The 18154-nt window shown below is 46.2% G+C and overlaps 1 protein-coding gene across 5 annotated transcripts; it reads right to left on the bottom strand.

Moving 5' to 3' along the window:
- Position 1: 1 nt before the first annotated feature.
- LHX9 (LIM homeobox 9) lies at positions 2 to 16207 on the bottom strand. Of its 5 annotated transcripts, XM_050900746.1 has the most exons (7): positions 15979 to 16207; positions 14800 to 14868; positions 14586 to 14704; positions 12672 to 12874; positions 11411 to 11766; positions 5799 to 6001; positions 4153 to 4595 (listed from the first exon to the last, which is right to left on the bottom strand). In XM_050900746.1, exons 1-7 carry the CDS (start codon positions 16205 to 16207, stop codon positions 4338 to 4340), a joined length of 1437 nt encoding a protein of 478 aa, XP_050756703.1. In that variant the 3' UTR covers positions 4153 to 4337. The 5 variants fall into 5 exon arrangements, with proteins under 5 accessions (XP_050756706.1, XP_050756707.1, XP_050756703.1 ...); XM_050900748.1 differs by lacking the exon at positions 14800 to 14868 and having other exon boundaries at positions 15979 to 16032; XM_050900749.1 differs by lacking the exons at positions 4153 to 4595; positions 15979 to 16207 and adding an exon at positions 2 to 1369 and having other exon boundaries at positions 14586 to 15073.
- Between the last annotated feature and the right edge of the window lie 1947 nt (positions 16208 to 18154).

Raw genomic sequence — 18154 nt, 5'->3', positions numbered from 1 at the left:
ATACACGTAAGTGAAATATTTAATGTCCATCATCCATAAAAGTTACATTGTTTACATAGGGTTCATTAGTATATAATAAAAATGTCATCTTAATGAAAGATTTTCTGGCAAGTCTTTTATATGTTAATTTGTTTAACATATGCTTTGGCTATACAGCTAAATAGGAATATATTTTAAAAAATCTTTCTGCAAATAGTTGCTTAACAGTTACAAAACCTCATTACTAAGAATTGGTTATTGTTACACTTGCTTGTTGGCTTGTAAAAATCATCTGTGATTTGGACTGGGAATCTTAGGACCAACTTTTTGTAACATACTTGCTCATTGCATAGTGACCATGTAAACAGCTCAGGGATCCACAAATTATATCCTTGTACTCTAAAAGTCATTGAGGACTTTACATACTGTACTGCTTATGTTTTCTTATATTGATGAAGAATTTAGGGATTGTTTTATTGTTGATGCTGATAGGAATGTTTTTTAAAACATGTCAGTTTTATACAAGAAGTTAAAAAATTAAAAAGTTAACACCAAAGGAAATGATTTTACACTGTGCAACAGTATTGCTACCTCATTCTTTTTGATTTTAGATATATATAACATATTGGAACTGCACTGTACTGCTTCTTTTCAAAAGAAAAGTTTAAATTAGTTAGAACAATTAGCTATGTGTTTACATAAAGTTAACTATGTTTGCATCAAAAAATGTTTATTAATGAAAGCTATTATACAAGAAACATCAAAGAGAAATTCATCATACAGAAATGTACACTATATGTGACAGATGGAAAAGTGCATGCAGATTTGTCTCATTTTAAAAAAAAAATTTCAGAAACAATAGTACTAAAGTTACTGGGTTTTGATTCCTATGATCTCGAATGAGTGAAAAGTTCTCTTTGAATTTACAAAAATCCATTTAACAGATATGACTAGTACACATTAGCAAGCAAGTGGAATGAATGCACTCAGATTTTATTTTACAAGTACTTGTGCTTGACAAATGTGATTTTTTTTAAAGAAAAGTTTTCTTCGAATATGGGCTGGGTAGATTGCTGCCAGGTTGCTCTGGTTTTATACACAGTTTCTCTAAATTTGTTTTTAATACCACACAATTTGTTGAAGCCTTCAGTTCTGTTAATTAGACACCATAAAATAACATATGTTTTGTTAACATTCAGAAAATGACATCAAGTCTTTTATTTTTATTTTTTGGCTCAATAGATTTTTAAATGTATGATTATCATAACCTAATATTGTCTTTGTCTTCACTGCAGTGGATTTCCGATCAAACTTTTCCCCTTCTTTTAATACTTTAGGGAATTTTCAAACGTCGGGATGTTTGGCTGTAATGCCCCATGATTTGTTCTCCCTGAAAGAAATCATAGTGACAATTTATTAAACTACAGAGCAACCTGGCTTTTCGGGGTCTGCAATTCTATTTTGTGTTCAATATACCTAGCATTAAATCTTGATTCATTTCATCATATTATTTAGGTTATATTTGTCATGCAATTACTTTAGCTGCTAGTTTTCTGGCTTTTTTAGAAGTCTAAGACAGGGTTTCAATATCAAATCAGTGGGGCATTACTTTGCACGTTCAAAAAAGGAGGTTAAAAGGCTAAAATCTAAATTGCACCAGCAGTAGCATATACATTGAATATGAAGAAATTGAAAACCTAAGAAGGAACCATATTTTAAAATATTTAAAAGGCCGTGTTTCCGTGTTTAATACCAATTGTTCACAGGTACCGTAAAAGCAAAGAGACGCACTGGTACATGTAGACTTTAAATAAAAAAAAAAAACTGATGGGAAATAAAACTCCTTAGATTCAAAATGGTTTATTCACACAAATTTAATAGGATATATCACAATTGTTTGGTCCATAAATATTTAGGGGAAATAGTTTCTATACAATGCATTTATCAATAAACAAAGAAACATGGACAATTTTGCTAGACCACTTACTGTACTATAAACACGAAGCTCAATATATAAGATTATTGGATTTATCAACTATATCTGAAAGAGTGCACAACTGCTTTCTATGACATGTTTGTCCCCTCTAACAGGATACACCATAAAAAGAGTTTCAGAAATAAGAGGTAAAACAGTACAAAACTAGTGAGGTGTCAAAAGGGCTTAAAACAGTTAATTTAACAAACAACACATATATCCTGATTTTTCACAAACTTACTCCCAAGGTATATCATAAGGCACATAGTAGAACTGAGTTTTAATTAGTCTACTTAATAAAGTAGATCTCTAGTACCATATATTGTTCTGTCAAAGAACAAAATTTATAAGTATCAATATTTTTACCTGTAAAAGTGTATTAATAAAGATCTCAGCCTTACCAAGGTCGTTTGGTCTGGTTAGTGGTAAATGCCCATAAGGTAATAGAAATAGGAAAAGTCAAGATTTAATATCCGTAGAAGATGATAACCATACTTGCTAAATATATAATGGCAAACACACCTTTCTTCTATTACAATGTTAACATCTCTTCCATCATCTTTTTTTAAAAATAAGCTACTTTTCTGTGCTAATTTTCTAAAAACCCTGAGCAAAAATTACAATAATGCACTTTAATGTGGGCAGTGAACTGTCAATATGTAACCACACATTTATACAGCCAAAAAGGACACCTTTAAAATATATTAAATAGCCACTTTGACCACCAAAAAAGAGATTTGATGGTGTCTAAAAAGTGGGGTATATGTGCAAAGTTATTCTTAACAATCCACTAAAAGCAAGACATAGATCTTGACTGGTTTTTGTTCGGTTTTGTTTCTAAGACTCTCCACAATCTAATTGGTGTTCAACTACAATAAAAGGATACAAATGAACATTCACCACTGCCCAGACCATTCAGACTTTTAGCTTAAATAAAATTAAAAAAAGAAAGATCACTATTGTAAACTAAGAAATGTATTCAGATCAGCATCCACAAGGCTTCTGAGTTTATCTGCTTTAAAATTATTCACTGCCAATTCCCATTTTTGTAAGAATTTTTGCTAACATTTTTTTCTTTTATACAAAGTTTAAAAAGTTAAAGTATATGTTAGAGATGTTAATGAACCAAAGATTTTAAATTCATGTGTTAAACAAAGTGTCTGATACAATCTCAGGAAACATCTAAAGTAAATTCAAAATAGTAATGAATAAATTGTACTGAAATCATTTTCCTTGAACATCTTAATAAATTATATTTTGCTTATTTCCATTTTCCCTGAAAAATAGTATGATTTATCAAAACCTCATTTTAACAGTACACATGCATCCGTCTTCTTGGTAACTATTTTTGTGCTCAGTAGAGTAGCTGGTCAACATCCTGTTTGCTCTAATGGTACGGCATCAAGGCCATGTAGTGAATAGCACTTACTTTGTTTTAATTCCAAATCAGAGCTGCTTGACAGAAAAAAATGAAAAACCCTCCCTATGTGATATTTCAGATCAGTAGAACTCCTCACTCGAGTTGTTATTCCACTGTTATTACTTTAATAATACCCTTATAGGAGTGAGCTCATTCTGGAGGGTGTTTTCCGGATCTTGCCTCCTTAATGTACAGGACACAAATTTGGAGACCAACAGGCTGATCCTGCCATCCTCACCCACATGCACTCTCATCACTGGGTCTTTCCCTCCAAGCCCTCCATCCAGGCACAGCTTTCAGTGGTGGCCAAGGACGTCCCAGCTGGGTGAAGAACTGGCAGAGGAACATTTAGCTATCCCAGTGAGACTCCCCTGTGCTCAGGGAGGATCAGGCTTGTGACTAATGCATTAGAAAAAAGCACTGGCACTTCCAGTCTGACTATTTCAATGATTAGTTTAATTCATTTGGTATTTATTTTTCAACATTTAAAAAATAAATCATACAAAACTTTTAGAAGTGCTGTAAGTGAACATACAATCCTGAAGCAGCATTCTTTTGGCTATAATTAAACTGATCTTTATCTGGTTATCAAGGAGGGAAAAGAATCTTTTTTTTTAATGTGGTAGTAATCATTTTTTTCAAGGTTCTGGAAATAAGTAAGATACAATTTTAAGAGGCACTTATTAGAATGATTCATGACCTTCTCTTCAGTTATTTGATGAATTTAAAAAATTTGAGTACAATTTAACAACAATAAATGTTCGTTTATTATAGCAACATATTACTTCAAACTCATTTGCCAAGTGGCTGCAGATGCTACACATCAAGCTGTTTATTTTCCCAAATATTTTGTGGGTTTGTTATTTTTTAAAAAAAAAAAGGCTTGAAAATAATAAAAATAATAATTATAATAATAATAATAAAGAAGAAGAGTAAGAATTAAAAAAAAAAAAAACTGAAATGTTAGAAAAGGTTTGTTAAGGTAGTTTGTGAGGGGCTCCCGGATTCGTGGCTGTCCAAGTTAGAGGTCACTGATGTCACTACAGTGATAGTGGGATTGGTCAGGTCTGTTAAAGTGGTCGCAGTGCCGGGTGGAGTGAGTGCGCCGCTGTCTGCTGAGGGCGGTGCCGGAAGTGAGGTGCCATCAGCTTTATCGACACCCCCATTCTCCTGCCGCAAAAGGTTCCTTCTGAATTTGGCTCTTGCGTTTTGAAACCAAACCTGCAAACCAATCCCAATTGATTTCTTTACCGATGCTTGTTTTGTTTTGCTTATTTTCGTCTTTGTTCTTGCTTTTAAGTCATTTTTTGATGGTTTTTTTTGTGTGGAAAATCGCCTAAGTCACTCTGTAGCTTCACTTGCTACTGGTGGTACTGACTCTTTCACAGGTGGGACGCTGCGTACAAGGCCCAGTGCTACGGGTGCTCACTGGAACATTGCAGCCCAGTGTGCAGACCTCATAGAGCAGCCTTAAGAAAAATCTGCTCGCTCACTCACCCAAGGAAAGCAACTTCCTTGATGGCCATGTAGTGTATTCTTGGGTTGGGTAGGTTTGGGGTCAAGATACATGATAAAGATTGAGGCAAAGGGTGAATGAGCAGATTTTTGCCAAGGCTGAAAGTTTGCCTTGATCATTTTAAAAGACTGAAGAAGGAGGGGTAATGACACCATCCCTATCACACAGATTGTTGATACGGGTCACCTAGTCTTTCTGTTCTGTAAGGTTCATTGAAAATGTTTTAGGTGACATGTAACACGGACAAGGAATTGCTGCTAATAGATTCTCCTTCTACCTCGATCTCTGCCCTTCTTTAGCACTCTGCATATAATACACACCTTGTTTTAACTTCACTGAACTAGCACACACCGTATAGGGATTTTTTTAAATGTAATTTGCTAGGCTGTCCTTCACAGGGAAGTGACTTTTTACTATGTAGGTCCTTAATGGTACAGTTGTCTAACAGGCACTGAGAGAGGGAGCCGGCTGGCCCTGGTCAAAGCTTGCTTCCTGCATATGGGGGGATCTGCTCACTGAGGGGCCACATGAACTACTCCAGGGGAGCCCAAAGGCTTCACCCAGTGTGTATGAAATTAGTAGGTTTGCTACCTCTACCCTTAATAAGGTCACCACAGAGAGACTACAGATCCCAGGATATCTGCTGGGTTGGTAGACTCTGGAGACGGTTTCCTCATGTTGAGGATGCAACTAATTACAAATCACATTTTAGTATTTGGCTGCCTTGGGGTGGTAAGGCATACATTCGGCACTCCTGCCATGTAATACCATACCCCTCTGCACACCCACTAGGGACACACCTAGCAAAAGTATTTCTACATATATCGCTATCGTTACACATAAGGGAAATGCTATTGACTGGCAGGGGTAGGGGAAAATTCTGTCAAGCCTGTGATGTGGCTTCTTACCTGCAGAACTCTCTTGGTCAGGCCTGTTTTCTGGGCAAGCTGCTTGAGGTCCTTGGCATCTGGGTTGTGGTTGATAGCAAAGTAGGACTTCATGGTACGAAGCTGGTGGTGTTTGAAGGAGGTGCGCATGCGCTTTGTCTTCTGGGATGGGGGATAAGGCTGCTGGTCTCTGTCCAAGTGATCTGCCTCATTCTCATTACAACCTGTTCAATAAACAAAATGAAACAAGGAGTTAGTGGCCATGCATCATGTAGGATAAATGAATCAAGGCAAAAATCTTGAGTCATGTACTGTTTGGAAGGAAGCAAGCAAGCAAGGAAGGAAGGAAGGGCTAAGATGGTGCAAGGATAAGTACAGATGTGGTAATTAAATAAGACAAAAAAGATCTAGAAGATGACCTTTTCCAATTCTTAAAACATGCTATGTCCCCCGGGCCTGTACCTACTAAGGGCAGACTTAGAAAGTTCTCTCTCCTTTGGCATTTATTTTCAAACAAGTCTTTTCCCTGTGGTGGTGGTTTCGCTTTGGGCGTTCAAAGAGTCATTTGAAATCTCATTCAGATTTTGAAATCTCACTCATTGAAACACTCTTAGCTTGAGAGAAGAATAAAGGTCAAACGAGCATTTTGAATGTTCCTGAGCTTTTCCCCCAAATCACAAGCACCTATAAAAAGAGATGTACAGCAGGAAAGTTTGTTATGACAGTTCATCAAGAAAGCATAAAATCTGGAGTTTTTTGCTGATAAAATAAATGCTTTTGGACTCTGCCTGGGAGTTTATATGAACTGCTCAAAGACCTTCGTCTGTAAAACATGTCTAGAAAGCAGTTGCATCAAGGCTTGATTCAGTCCCTCAATCTCAATCCCAATCAGCAGTAGCTCTTAGATGGTACTGATTTAGGACATTTCTATAAGCAACCAACTAGTGGCTCAAAACTTTAACAGAGTTTCCCTGCTTTCCCTGATTCAGGCTTTTCAAAGTGTCTATGAAAGATGAATTTGTTTCAGATTACACTTTTATGGGTGTGAATTGTACACAAGAGTTACAGCTGTTGGGAGACTGTGGCATCATTACTTCATATTGGGGAAACGAATGACAGTATTGGCAAAAAAAAGTAAGAAAGACATCTATTTTTTTATTTTCAGCTTAAAAAAAATTGAGTTACCAATTTATAGGATCTCATTTTATAAAGATAGCTCAGTCACACAGGAGAAAATTAATGGTGTCATCATAGCAGGGAATATTAATTAAAGAACAGCTAATAAAAAATGTTTCAGAATGTCTGTAAACTAGACCAAGTTTCATTAGTTGCTCATTTGAATTTTTTAACTGCTTTCCAATAGTTATGGGATTATTTACTAGGCCTAGTTGGTCCCTATTGAGAGAGAGAGAGAGAAAAGAGAGAAGGAGAAAGAGGGAAAGCACACAATACAGAGAGGCTGATGTTGACAGTGCTAAAAACAGAGGCAAAGCAACTTGAAACCAGGAGAAAATAAAAAGCTTCTTGAAGGTGTTTTCTCTTTTGAATTATAAGACAAGTCAACATGAACAGATGCTGGTAAGACAACACTTTGACAGAAAATCAGGTGAATTTTTAATTATAGCTAGATTTGCTTCTAGTCTTGGTAAGAAGTGTATCTGCACTTTCAAACAAAGTAAGCTGACACTTCTGAAAATACCAGGAGTTGAAAGTTGCCTTAAAAACAATTTCAGGCCAGATTTGGATTGTATTTACTACTTGTTTTCACAAGCAATCACACTGCCTTCAGTCAAACTACGTGGGCCGTAACTTATGAGCTGACATAAATCAGAGTACCAGAATTCAGTCCTCAGGTTTTACTTCAGAGAGTTGCAAGCTGTTTATTTGTGTTGTTTTCCTTGAGTCGCTCAGGTTTAGAGCAGCAGCACAAACTTCCTCGGGCTCCTCTGTCCTGCTTACTGCCTTTGTTTCTGTGATCTACTTTATTTTGGCTTTTATTTTCGAGAGAAAATGGGAAGAGGTCTCCAAGCATCCTCAGACAATCCTGGTTTATACACTGATTAGCTCACTCTCTATTTTACATGGGTGAAACAGCATTATGTGGTTTGGCCACATCACAGAGCAGAGTTTTACACTATCGCCTGGAGAACTAAGGGGAAGCAAAAAATTGGGCAAGACATTATTGCTCATTTCTTTGCAGGGGATTGGGGGGTTGTTTAATTTTGCTTTGGAAAGAGCTAGAACAGTTTGCTTTTTATTGCCAAGAATTCTTCAAGTGAACTCTTCATAGTTTTGCACACACACACGCACACACACATATATATAATGAAATAAAGTAAACAGCTCTGTGAGCAACAGCTGTGTAAAATATTTTCCTAGGGAAATCTTCTTCACCATCTCATTTCTATATCCTGTGGGCTGTAAGTCAACACAGTTTCCCTCAAAATACATATTAATTCTATGATATAAGAGGTAATATAGAGAAAGCCTTGAATGTTTTAAGTACTTTTGAATAGTTTCTTCCATTTTTCACATTAATTCCAGACAGCTCGCAAGTATGAATGGCTTTTACCTCATAACATTTTGAGTTATTTATTGTTGTGTTTCCACTTTACAACCGAGGAGCTGAGAAACAGAAATTAAACTACTAAACAAAATACAGAATAGAAAAGCTGTTGTAGATCCGGCAGCAGAATCTGATTTTCCATTCTGGCCCTGTGCTCAGCTCCCCTGAAACAAAATGTGCACACAAATCTGAGCCAGGTACTGCCGGATCGCTTGTGAATATGCTTATGTTTATGCTCAGCTGGTGAAGTTTTTGGTGCAGTGTTGTGTTTTTAAAGGTCGGATTCGTTTTCCATAATGGCTTGCCATATCGATGCGGACACCCTCGGGTACGACTGTTTCGGTGGGATACAGGTTTGGTTTTCTGGGGAAGTTAAATTCGTGGTTCTCACCCAACACTGAGTGACAGGAGTAAACTTTTGATACAACTTAGAAGTTGCCTGCTCAGAGGCGGAGCGCTGTCTCCCGGCTCGGGTGTGCTTTAGCGCAGACAGGCGATGGACGGGGTCAGGGCTGCGCCTCTGCCCCTCGGCTCTCCTGTCCGAGCCGCGGAGGCCGCGGGGAGCCCGGGCCGGGAGGGGAGAACCGCGCCGTTGCGCGCCTCGCTGCGCCGGCTCCGCGCACCCCCGCCGGCTGGCAAGCCCAGCCCGCGGAGCCGGGCCGCGCTGGGCAGGTTGCGCCGGGGCTGCCCGCTGGCCCCCGGCCCGCCGTGCAAGAGGGCAGCGCGTACCGCAGCGAATGCCCGGGAGGAAGGGCCCGCCGGCGGGCTGCGGGCTGGGCTATGGGGTCGTGCTCCAGATCCTACCCGTGTCCCGCTTCTCCCTCTGAAGGCGGCAGTCATGTATCCAACACTTAATTTTCTGTGGACTGGTTGCCCTTTGTAAATGGTTACGTGCAAGAGCCGTTACTGAATCACGGGGCAGGGAACGAAAAACGCGTGGAGGAAAGTGGCTGCCAATTATTTAGAGATTCTTTTTTTCTTTCGAGAAGCGATTTCATCTACTGCAACTCATTTCGTAACTGTTAGAGATTCGTTTTCCTCCCCCTGGATCTGGAGCGCAGTGGGTCAATGGGCTGGAGTCGTTTGCACCGGATGCACAGTTTGGCTACAAACTGTATTTTCACGAGACCGTGTGTCAACCCTGGACATTGCTAGATAATACTTAACAAAAAAAAAAAAAAATCACGGCCCTAACAGATCTAATTTCTCAGCCATCTAGCCTGAGTCCAAAGCATCAGATTGGAGCGTTTGTTGTCTGTTTTTTTTTTTTTCCCTCTCCGTTGCCCGGAGGATTCTGTGAGATCTCAATGCAGTGAGCTGTATTTTCATAATGGTTAGTGCTTTTTAATCTCCTTTGGAGTCAGTGGTACATCTTATGTGCCCCGTTGTTGTAAAGAAGGAGAGTTTTAAGACTAGCACACAAAAACTATGACGGCGTTTGCAAATAACGTCTCTCTTGAGTCCTGACCTGAAGTTTAAGGGGTGTTTTATCATACCCACAACTTTTCATCTTTCCCTAATTTCTAGTCCTAATTCTAACGATAAATTGTCCCTAGAAATATTTCCATTTAGGGATCTGGGGAATTTGGGTGATGGTGTGCGCATCAGAGATAGCACAGACCGAAGAGCGGGCGTACGGGAAATCCACCATTCGAGGCCGGGACTGAATGAATGCTGGCTGCGCTACAGGTTCCCTTTTCTTTAGCAGCTTTCAGGATTGATTGGAAACCGCTCCGTAGCCAGGGATTCCAATGTCATCTTCAATTAACAAGGAACAATTAGCGCAGTGATTACCCTAGCTCCAAGGTCTACGCATCAGAGGAGATGAAATAGCCTTGCACAGCTACCCAGTTCCCAGCTAAAGCCCGTTTCACAAGCAGCCCCAGAGGAGGTGCCGGGGGAAGGACGGAGGGGGTTGGCGGGGGGGCGGTGGAGGATTGCTTATGCATCTCAATGGCGGCGGGTTGAACTTGGGTGGAGGGGAGAGAGCTCCGGGCCGAAAGCGGTGCACTTTTATCGACCTGCGTTTGTTGGAAGCGGAGGCCCTGACCCCTCTCCCGCCTCCCCGGCGGGGCCAGCGGTTCGCAGCGCTCCGCCGCTGCCCAGACCGGAGCCCCCTGCTCCCTGTCCCGGCCGGAACGGCTCCCCACTTCACAGGGAAACACCTTGCACCACTGTTGCTTCCCACACCCTGCTTTCCTCGTTACCGTCCGTGAGGAGCTTAAGTTTCGCTAAAACAATTTTTGGAGTCGGTAGCTTGTTAATTCGGATTTACCCTTACTGCTTTCGTCTTCCAGCTAATGAAACGCCGCTTAAACTGCTTCATCATACCTGAAACTCCTTTACCTCTGGCCCCTAACACTGTGTGTTCAGGCACGGTTTGGGTACTTCAGTGACTGCAGTTAGGGAAGAAATTTAATACGCGGCAACACTTGTTCCATTCCTACCGTTGAGAGAGCAGAAACCATTCTCCTTCATTACATTCGTTAGGGCTTAGTTACAGGGAACAACATTTATTCGTTGGCCTCTTGTACAGTTCGATCGTTTATGTGCCAGTAAAACAGGATTATTTAGCCTGAAGAATTAATTACTCTAAATTGATTATCGAGTTATGCGCATACTGCGTTGGCATTGTAGGAGCCATATACTATAACTTCTGGGTTTTTTTCTCATCCGTTTGGTTAGTTCTAATTTGAGGTCTAACAGGTGAAGTGCTTTTTGCTAATAAAATACAAATAATGATAAGAGTATCTCTGAGGTTCCTATAGAGAAAGAACGCTGTGGGTTTGCGGTTGGGATTTTTTTTCCTTTTCCTTTTTTTTTGTCTTTACCCTGGGAAGTGGCTAAGTTTGGGTGTTTGACATTAATAGGCAAAGACAGCCTTTGAGGAGGGCTGCTGTTAGCTTTCCTGCAAATGCTCCAGCCCTCAGAGGGCTGTTTGTTTGATTTTCCAATGGTTAAGCAAGATTTGGCCTGGCTGAGTTACTCATGCACTGCCTAGCTGAGGGGAAGCCCGAGAACGCTCTTTTCGGAGGAGCGGGAGGGAGGTTCGGCATGTGTTTCCCACCTGAGTTGTAGTTGACGATGTCCACTCCCAAGGCAGGGCTCTTTCGTTTCCTGGGCCTCCCCTTCTGGACTGTGCCAGTGCCGTTGAAGTAAGGCAGGGCCAGCCCTCCGCTCTTGGCAGCCAGCTCGGTGTAGCTCAGCTGAGGGGGATATTCTCCTTGCAAAAGGGACTCGAAGTGGGCCCTGCAGTAAACCAGGTTGTCCTTCATGCCAAAGTGATCGCCTGTGGTCAGAGTCTTGTTGCAGGTGGTGCAGGTGAAGCAGCTCAGGTGGTAAACCGACTCCCTGGCTCTCATGACCATTTCAGAGGCTGAGATCCCAAGGTGGCAGCGGGCACATCTCTGCACGGAGAACCTTCTGAAGGAAACAGAAAAGTGGGCATCAACTAGAAAGGTAAAGGCAGACGTTGCCCCAGTGCCGCCCACCTTCCCCCCCGGCCCCGGGAGCTCGGCAGGGAGCCTGTCCCCGCCAGGGTCGCGCCCTGCCCGGCCCCAGGACGGCCCTTGTGGCCGGCTGCGGCCCCTGGCCCGCCTGGTGCCGGTGCTGCGGCTGGTCGGGAACACCACCGGGGAGCCGGCACTGGGGTCCCAGGGCAAACGCCTTGCACTTTCTGCCGAGCTGACCTAGTCGCTCAGGACTTCAGCAAAAGCCCTCCCGCTTGGCCGTGCGCATGACGAAAGGCGGACCGGGGGGAAATCCGTCCCCGCTCTCCTGGCGTTCGCATAAAGACGAGGAGGGCCGCGGGGAGCTGAACCCCGGGAAAGCTGTAACGCAGGGATACGCAGTGCCCGCTCCCGGGGCCCGGCCGCCTGGCACTCTCCGCGGGACAGCCGCGGGGCTGGGCGGGGCGCGACGGGCCCCTGCGCGGCGCGGGCTCCGCCGCGGCTGGCCGCCCCTCCCGCCGCGCCAGCCCGGGGCCCGCTCCCCGGCCCGCGGAAAAACGGGCAAGCTGCGGGCAGAGGGAAACTTTTGCTGGGTCTTACGCTGGTATGTACGGAGGGATACCGCAGAGCAGCGGCAGACCCGAGTCTTCTCCTTCGCCTGTTTGTGTACCGCCACACATGCTCACTCGGCGTGTGCCCTGTCGATCCGTTCCGGTTTTAAACATGCGAGACTTTTCGGAGGGGACACGTTTACAGGATTAAGGAATCGCTGACTGCGAAAAGCTACCTTTGAAAGCCCGTGTGGAGAAAAGAGCGTTTCGGTTCATAATGCCTTTTGAGGGGATGTGCTTTTGAACCCATGGGGACTGATTGCTGTACCTGTAGTAATCCTCCTTGCAGTAAATACTGCCGTCCTTGGCAAAGCAGGTGAGTTCTGACTCCAAAGCCAGTTTACATTCACAGCACTTAAGACACCTGAGGTGCCATTGTTTGTCAACAGCCAGCAGGTAATATCTGTCTGAGATCTTCCCTCCACAACCAGCACACAAAGCAGGCTTCTCGGGGCTCATTGGGGGCATGTTCTGCAAAACAACCACACCACAAGGGGATGAGACAGGGAGAGAAAGACAGGCAGGCAGTCCGGGCTGGGGACGCGGTCCTGCGCAGGGCCCGGGGCTTGTACAAAGAGACTGCTCTCTGGGAACAAACTCTCTGCTCCCGGCGGGAAGTTTGAGGGGGAACCGGGACCGTCCCCGCTAGGAAAGTATTTACCGCGATTCAGCTTTCGTGTTTATCCCATTAAACCTCTTCTAACGATCTAATGTCATTTCAATATGTGAAGGCAACTGATTAGGCCTCAGTAAGAAAAGCAGAGCCCATTCTTTTCTGAGGTCCTAAAGCTGAAGTCTGTAACTTCCCCGTTACTTTGGCATTTTAATCTTAGAGCGCTCCACAAGAACGGCATTTTAAAGTAGGAAAATAAAGTTTTGCTGCGTCAAAAGTTTATGGCAGAGGGTGCAGGCTTGCACCGATTTTCCGGTAATTTTCACCCGTGCTTAAACCAGCCAAAACCCCGTCTCTAAAGAGAACCAGGCCATTTAAAACAGAACTAAGAGAACGGAAACAGGTGAATGGTGTAAAGAGCAGTGAGCGCGAACGCTCACCACCCCGGCCAGGGACGTGGACAGAAAGGTGGGACAGGCTGGTTTCAGCTAAAACTAGCATCTTTTCATCAGCGAACTTCTGCAAGTTCCCATTAATCTGCTCCCCACGAGGAGTGTCGCTCGGGACAAAGGGAGACGGAGGGACGGCGGAGACAAAAGCTCTGCCGTGAAACTTGGGGCAGCGTTTGCTGATAAAGTAACAGGGGAAAAAAATCCCGAACATCTTGTTCTAAAGTCGCAACTGTTTTAAAGTGGCAACTCCGCACTCACTTTCCAATCTGGAGTTGTGTTCCTCGCCCCCTTTTTTTGCAGCAATTGAAAAGGCGAGTTGAATTTACATTGCAAATCCTCATATAACAAAGCGGGAGTTTATTTAAGAGAAGGGGGGAAGGACCCTATGGCTCAAAGCCTTAAAGCAGTTTTCCAGGCCGTTACTTTGTGTGCAGAGCCTTGTGCGCGATCGGCGGAAGCCCTGCAAGTTGGAGAAAGGGAGATCTCGCTTTGCACAAAACACAGCGTGACACTCGGTTTCTCCGCCATCCGTTATTACACTTGTGAGGACTGTGGTCCTTTGACTAAGAAAAGAGAAGATGTTACTGCTAAGCAAAGTGGTCGGCGGGCATAACATTCAGAGAGATCGGTGCCTCTTTGTGTCAATCGCACACTTCAGACCAAAAATGGTTACGAAAAGTAAGCGGTCGCGGTTTGCGGTTTAATTTGGGAGGTGCCAGGAGTGCAAAAAAAGTAAAGTACACCTCAGAAACTCCGGCTGGAGCCCTGCTCGGACGGGGCAGAGCGGCCGCAGCTAGCCGAGCAGGGGCAAAAGGCTGCTTCGCTGTAAGGACTGAAAAACCGTCCCTGTTACAATTTAAAATATTTTCCCCCGGTACTCCAGAGAGCACACCCAACGACATGGATTAGACAAATGTATAACTGAGCCTGGCCAGCACAGCACCCAGCATTACGGGTGGGTTTACAGGGAGCCTCGGAAGGGTTTCTACAAGCAAGGGGTGGCAGGGAAGGGGCAGGGGGAAGCAGCGTCTTTCTCTTCCCCAAAGCCAGGGTCTGTCCCGGTGCGGGTCCATGCTTGCAGGGATTCCCTTTCAAAGAGTGCCAGCTCCTTTCTTACCGTTTCACGGCCGTTCATCTGTCCCCCTTTGGCCAGGCGGGACTCGGTCTTGGATCGCCTCTCCATCTCCTCCATGATTCCTTGGATGTGGCCTCCGGAGATCCCGTGGAAAAGCATGGCTGGGGGACGGAAAGGACAAGTATTTTCTTCTGCTCTGCACCCCACTATTTCCATATACAGACCCCAGAGTCTTTAGATCATCCAAAACGTTTACACCGAGGCGCACAGCGCAGGGAGTGAGGTTGCAATAGGAGCTTCTCTTTGCACAAGCACCGAGGGCTTCCTGAAGATGTGCAGAAAACAAACAAGGGGGAGAAAATGTAATAATAATTAATTTTAAAAATAAAATAATAAAAGCGAGCTAAAGGATCTGTTACTGTTCTGGAGAGCTGGGGCTCCTGACTGGAGAGACTTGGACCTGGGGCAGTAGAATCGGTCGGGAAAGGATATAGTTTTGAATACAAAGAAAGCAAAAAGAAGTGCTATTTTCAGCAGTCCCTGGTTGCTTTAAAGTTCCCAGTGCCTGTAGGTTGGATTTGGGACTGCTGCTTTCCGGAGCTCTGTCCAATTTGTTAAGAGACTAAAGCCAGCCCATTTTTGATAATTTAGTAGGAGGAGTTCTCTCCCTTGAGCTGCCACTGATTTTTATTCAGACAACAAAGACCTGTCATACTCCTCTCAACCCCTAGTGATGGGCAAGCAGTGACAAACAGTACAGTCGGGGCTGTGGGTGGGGTGGGGTTTATTACCTCCCCTAAACACGGAGTCCCGGGAGTTGGCGGCGACAGCGCCTGGCGAGGGGCAGGGTGGCGCGGGGGCCCCGCTCCCCTCGGGGCCGCTCCGCTCCGCGCCGGGGGAAGCTCCGTTCCGCGGCCCCTCGGGCTGGCACCGCCGCTCCTGGCTCCGCCGCGGGGAGGGGAGAGGGAGGAGAAGCGCCGTTGTGGGGCAGCCGAGGCGGGACGGAGCGGCCAGATCGCTCCCCACGCCCCGGGACCAGGCGGCCGCGGAGGAGGTGGTTAGGCGGGCCGGGGCTTCGCAGGCAGGAGGGCACGGCGTCGCCCGCCTCGGTCCCGGCCGGATCGAGCACTTACCGGGGCTCTACCCGCCCTGCTGCCGCCGGGGAGCATCAACCCCGCGGGACCCCCGCCCGTACCCGCAGTAGGACCGCCGGCAGCCTCCGCGGGCAGCCTTCGCCGCCAGCCCCGGCCGCCGACGGGGCGGGCGGGCGCGGAGCGGTCCGGGGACGCCCTCGCGGGGCTCTCTCCCCTCGCCCGCTCCCCGGCTGAGGGCTGCGAGCGATCATTTTGTGCAGGGGACTGGGCGATGCATTCCTTCCCGGCTAATCTCTCTCGCTCTGCTCCCCTTCCCCTCCTTTTCCCTTTTTCCTACTTACTTTTCACACCACTCTTCCTTGCCTTTCCCTGGAACAGCTGCCGGCTGTTTCCTGACACCTCGATCCCTACCGAAGGATCTTCCTGGCGGCAGTTCTGCGCTCCCTGTTCCCTGGGGGACGCTCCACACCAAACCCGAGCGCGACTAGTGAAAGAAGTACCCCAGCCCCCACTTCCTTTCCAAAGCATCCCAGAGACATCCTCAGGGGCTCCTCGAGTCACCTCTTCCATGTAACCCAAGATTCAGGCAGCCAGTTTCCTCCCTTCTCTTTCCCCCCAAGTAGCTAAGATTAATGTTATTTGCAGATTGAATGTTGCTACATTCCTCCGAGTGCCAGAATACAGCTCATAAAACACAATTTCACACAAAGATGAAGTCAATCAAGTGAAATAAGCCGGGACTTTTTTTCTCTGTTGGCACACTAGACCCTGGACAGCAGGGCTGCTATTTACTGTAAGTAATGTAATTAGCCCTTTTGGATGGAAATCAGTGTGTTGTATGTGTGTGTGTGTTTTAATAAGAGAGTAATAGCTCTAAAACCGACGAGACTCAAAGGGGTAAGGGAATCTCCCTTAAAACGGGTAGATCCCTCCACAAGCCGGAGCCTCCTGCAGAGCACTCCCGGTCGGGGGGGGGAATAAAAAAGGAAAAAAAAAAAAAGAAGAAAAAAAATCTGTGTGTGGGGAAGGAGGAGGGAGAGATAGGCTTTCCTTGGAGAAAACAAGTCAATTAGCACAACAAGCCATCAGGAAAAAATAAACAAGGTGATTCAATCCGGGCTACGGGAGCTGTTTGCTTGGGATCGCCCTCCTTCCCGTCGTCCCTCCGCGGTGCCCCGACGGCTTCGGGAGACGGGCGAAGTTACGCCCCTCTCACCCCAAATCCCGCCGGGGGAGCGGGAGCACAGCCGGCACCCCACGCGGGGCTGCGCGGCCCGGCGAGCCGGCGAGACCCGTGGCGGGGACGGCGGCTTTGTCGAGCGCTGCAAAGCCGCCTGGGGAGGGAAGGAGGCAGCGCGGAGGCTCGGGAGGGAGGCGGCCGCGCTCCGGGGGGGGGGGGGGGGGGGTTAACCCCTCTGCAGGAGGGTTTGCTCCCCGCACACCCTGCGCCCACGAGTTGCCGCAGGCGTGCGCCTGCCTGGCGTGGGTGATTGCAGTGGTTGCTGTCGACAGAGGTGAAAAAATCTCACCTAGAGACGAGTTTATTTCTAATAGTTGCAATATAATCTTTCCACTCTACTGGCACGTTGAGGGTTTGGGTTTTTTTCCTTTCGAACGAAATGTTCCTTTATTCCCGTCCAGCTATTTTGTCAGGGGTAACTCACCCTGTCTCAGTTTCGTGTTGCGTCTGCTCCCTTGGAAATGGTCTGCGTTGCCCACGGCGCCCGTGTTGCCAAAGATACCCCGGCGTGTGCCAGGCAGAGATACCCGCCGAAACCCGCCCGCCCGCTCTGCGCGGCCCGGGCCGTCCCTGCGGCCCCCCCTCGGAAGCGCCGCCGCCGCCGCCCCGCCGTGACCGTGTCCCTGCCGGGCTGAGGACGGTCAAACTCATCGCGCCCGCTGGGAGCGGGGAGAGGAGGGGTTTGGGGGGAGCCCCCGGGGGGGCGCTGGGCCCAGCTTCCTCCAGGCGGCTAACGTGGGGATACCGCGCCCCCCGAGCGGGCTGTGCCCCCGCCTCGGGCGCTCGGGGTGCGGGCACCTCTCCCTTCTCCTCCCGCTTGTCTGACATTTGCTGTCTCGGGTTCACCGAAATACTATCTGCAGGTGCAGTGGCAAAGCGTCGGTCCGAGCCAGAGGCACCAAAAAATACTGTTTGTTAAATTCCCATCTCTACCTTAACACGACGGCGCCGTTAGGAATAATTGGGCAGACTCATAACAAAACTCAGAAATGAGTAAACCTCCTCCGGTTGGGCACACTTAATTAATTAGAGGGTCCTTTCTTTCTGCTCCATCAGGTACGGTTAAGGATACGCTGCTAGCTACTGCTGCTCCAGTAAAGGAGGCCAGGGGTTTCCAAGGCGTTTTCTGATTAACATCTTAATGTTGGCAGACCACTTCTTACCTAAAGGGACACTAAAAGTTTGTTGCTAGCATCAAACGTGACTTCTCCGCCTGTAGGACATCAAGGTAAATCTATTTCAATGTTCCTGAGATCTCATTCCTCCCTGCAAATTGA

The sequence above is a fragment of the Gymnogyps californianus genome, chromosome 8 (assembly GCF_018139145.2).
Source record: "Gymnogyps californianus isolate 813 chromosome 8, ASM1813914v2, whole genome shotgun sequence".
Classification (NCBI taxonomy): Eukaryota; Metazoa; Chordata; class Aves; order Accipitriformes; family Cathartidae; genus Gymnogyps; species Gymnogyps californianus.
Note: the sequence above shows the minus strand (reverse complement) of the source record. Positions and strands in the feature narration are given on the sequence as shown.